This window comes from Bactrocera tryoni, unplaced genomic scaffold, assembly GCF_016617805.1.
Source record: "Bactrocera tryoni isolate S06 unplaced genomic scaffold, CSIRO_BtryS06_freeze2 scaffold_408, whole genome shotgun sequence".
Taxonomy (NCBI): domain Eukaryota; kingdom Metazoa; phylum Arthropoda; class Insecta; order Diptera; family Tephritidae; genus Bactrocera; species Bactrocera tryoni.
In genome coordinates, this window is record NW_024396111.1 from 38,243 (window position 1) to 41,300 (window position 3,058).

The following is a 3,058-nucleotide window of genomic DNA, read 5'->3' on the forward strand; positions in this document are numbered from 1 at the left end:
CATATTATTATCTTTGGCAAGGAAACTTACATTTTGTTTTTCTGAATTTATACAAAATTTTGAAGTTTTAGAATATAACTGCAGCAACCGACAATACTCTTCGAAAACTTCAACATACGTATATTACACTGAATTTAAAAAGCACTTCACAACTGATATTACAGATGAAATAATTTGTTATTCATTTGTAAAGCGATATGGCACAATATTTAAAAAAGATTTTATAATATTTTTTTATAAACCCCAATTTACAGCGTACAAAATTTGTGAAGTCTTTAAACTAGAAAATAATATAAATTTGCTATGCAATGAAATCAAAATTAATAAAATTTGAGAGCCATTTTCAGTCTTATTTAACAGGAGGAGAATTGCAAAACTTTTATATATTTAATTTAAAATATATTATTTTCCCTATTATTAAGTATTATAACGTAAATAATAATAAGTATTTAAAACCTAAGTTTAATTTTAAGAACAATGAAATGAAATAAATGAAAAAAAAATAAGTTTTTGCATTTTTATTTAAGGCAATTCCATTAGTATTAAATGTAAAGACAGGGAGACTTAATTCTAGAGTCAAAGACCTTTTAATCTAAGGAAGTGGTTTTTATTTGATGGCCTTATATTAAGAACGTCTTTACTTTAAATTAAAGACAACAATGTTCTTCGTTTAAGAAAATTTCCTTTAATTTAAGGCAATATTTTCCTCTTTTTAAGGAAACCATATGTACTTAAAAGTAGAATCGCGTTTCTTTAACTTAAGGAAGATATGTCTTTAGTGCTATTTCATTCCCATTTTTTCCTTAAAACAAGTAAATTTTCCATAGTTTTAGCACACATTTGTTTCAGTGTACGTTCCCGCATTCCGCTCCGCATCGATTGGAATTAGGTAGTCCGAGTTACAATGGAATCGAAGAAAAAGAGGAAGAGCGATAACCTTTTCGAAATCAGCTGTTTGCCTTGGAATGTGTGAAATTGAAACATAATAAAGCAAACAGAAACAAATTTGTGGAAAAAGTATTGGTGCTTAAATAAAAAAAATTAAATATATAATTGCGTAATGAAATCGATAGCCGCGGCGATATTTCTGGAGGAGGACGGCAACGCATCCGAGAATGCTGACGCGAAAGTTGAAAGGAGAAGATTGCGAGATATGTGTGATCCAATTCAGATGAGTGACGAATTGTAAGAAATTGAGTTTGAAAGTGATAAATCTTAATCCATTGATTTACTTATTTAGATTCAAAAAAACTTTAGACTTAATAAGGACGCTTTCAAGTATGTCCTAGATACTTTTGCGGAAGAAACTCAACAAAGTACTTTGACGTCGTTATCTCCGCTAAATCGCGTAGTGGCTTTTTTGAGATTTTTCGCGGAAGACAGTTACCAAGATGGAGTTGGTACTGATTATAATATCGGAATGGGTCAGTCAACTGTGTCAAAGTCACAGTCTCATTTTCTCGAAGTTATGCAACGAAAGCTTTGTCCTGAGTGGGTCAAGCGAAGCAAGAGTTTTATGCGAAGGCTAGTTTCCCAGAAGTCATTATGTGTGTTGATGACACATAAAAATAGTGAAGCCATCTGAAGAGGGGTTTCTATATTACAATAGAAAAGAATTTTATAGCATCAATGCTATGGTGGTGAGAATAATGTTCATCGCATCAGTGCCATAATTCAAAATTCATTAGTTTTATCAATTTAATTTCACTTTTCAGGTGTGCGATAACAGAATGCATATAAAAAGCATTGATGCCAGGTATCCCGTGTGCAATCACGACTCGCATGTATGGGGCTTAAGCAAGCTGAGATCGCATATGGAACGGCGATATCGGGAAGGTGAAAGAAACGCGTGGCTGTTAGGTATTTATTTATATACGTTTGTTAAAGTAAGTTTTGAATAGTTATTCGCTTTATTAACAGGTGATGCCGGGTATCCATTGCAGCCTTGGCTAATGACTCCGTATCGATCTGTAACTCAAGGCAGCCCGCAAAGTAATTACAACATGCGACACTCCACAACAAGGAATATAGTAGAGCGTTCGATTGGGGTATTGAAGAACAGTTTCCGATGCTTGTTGTGTGCTCGAGAACTACATTACTCACCACACAAAGTCACAACATTTGCATTTACTACAAAGTGGAAGATTTGAACGCAAATGAATTTAATTTTGAAAGCATCTTTATTAAATTCTTTTTTTACTTACATTTTTGGGAAAATTATACTGAGAGGGAGGGGTAAAAAAATCGAATTTCCGTATAAATGGGGTATGTGCGGATAGGGGAGCTTCTCCAGAGAAGAAATATCCAAAAATAATAGAAAAATAACTTTTATTTTTTAAAATATTCACGATTAAAAGTTCAAAAATTTGCACTAATAACACATGGTATTTCTATATGTTTCACTAAACTTTTTCACGTTTTTCACTCCGTATATTTAAATATAGACTCTAAACATTGAAATAAGTTCACATTTCACTTTTATTTTGCTATATTTTACCTAAATTTATTAATTTAAAGATCACTTAGCACACTCATCGTTGAAAAGGTTAGATTGTTTACAATTATGAGGAAAACAAGCCTTGCCACATCTTAAACAGCAAATATGTAGGATTTTTAATAATTTTTCTTTTTTGTTTTTTCGCGTAATTCTTTTTTCTATATTAACTATAAAAAAAAATACTCTACATATGTACATATATGGGTAATATGTGATTTATGTGACTGAAGTACTTTCGCATAGTACTCCTTTCTGCGTTGGCGGCCTTCGGCCGTGCTTTAAAAAAATAACCCTGGTCGAGCGAATACTCGGGGTGACTGAAGTACTTTCGCATAGTACTTCTTTCTGCGTTAAAATAAAAAATATATATTGAGTTTCGTTATAAAGTAGTTATCTTGCACTGATATGGAAACAAAATTTGAATTTTCGTTATAAAATGGTTAAATTTTGTTTATTATATAATATATGTATGTCAGCGCTTTCCATTTATTTTTGATAATACGTTGTTTTGTACATTAGGTGACAATATATATAATATTACTTATTTGTTTATTAAATTAA

At 31.4% G+C, this 3,058-nt stretch overlaps 1 protein-coding gene across 1 annotated transcript; it reads left to right on the forward strand.

Moving 5' to 3' along the window:
• Positions 1 to 1,623: 1,623 nt before the first annotated feature.
• LOC120781161 (putative nuclease HARBI1) lies at positions 1,624 to 2,150 on the forward strand. Its single transcript, XM_040113293.1, has 3 exons — positions 1,624 to 1,640; positions 1,716 to 1,860; positions 1,921 to 2,150. Exons 1-3 carry the CDS (start codon positions 1,635 to 1,637, stop codon positions 2,148 to 2,150), a joined length of 381 nt encoding a protein of 126 aa, XP_039969227.1. The 5' UTR covers positions 1,624 to 1,634.
• The last annotated feature ends 908 nt before the right edge of the window (positions 2,151 to 3,058 follow it).

What these genes read in the sequence shown, in the direction of transcription:
- LOC120781161 (XM_040113293.1), top strand. An exon ending in AAGAAACGCGTGGCTGTTAG is followed by an intron (nt 1,861 to 1,920) that starts GTATTTATTTAT and finishes CTTTATTAACAG; the next exon opens with GTGATGCCGGGTATCCATTG.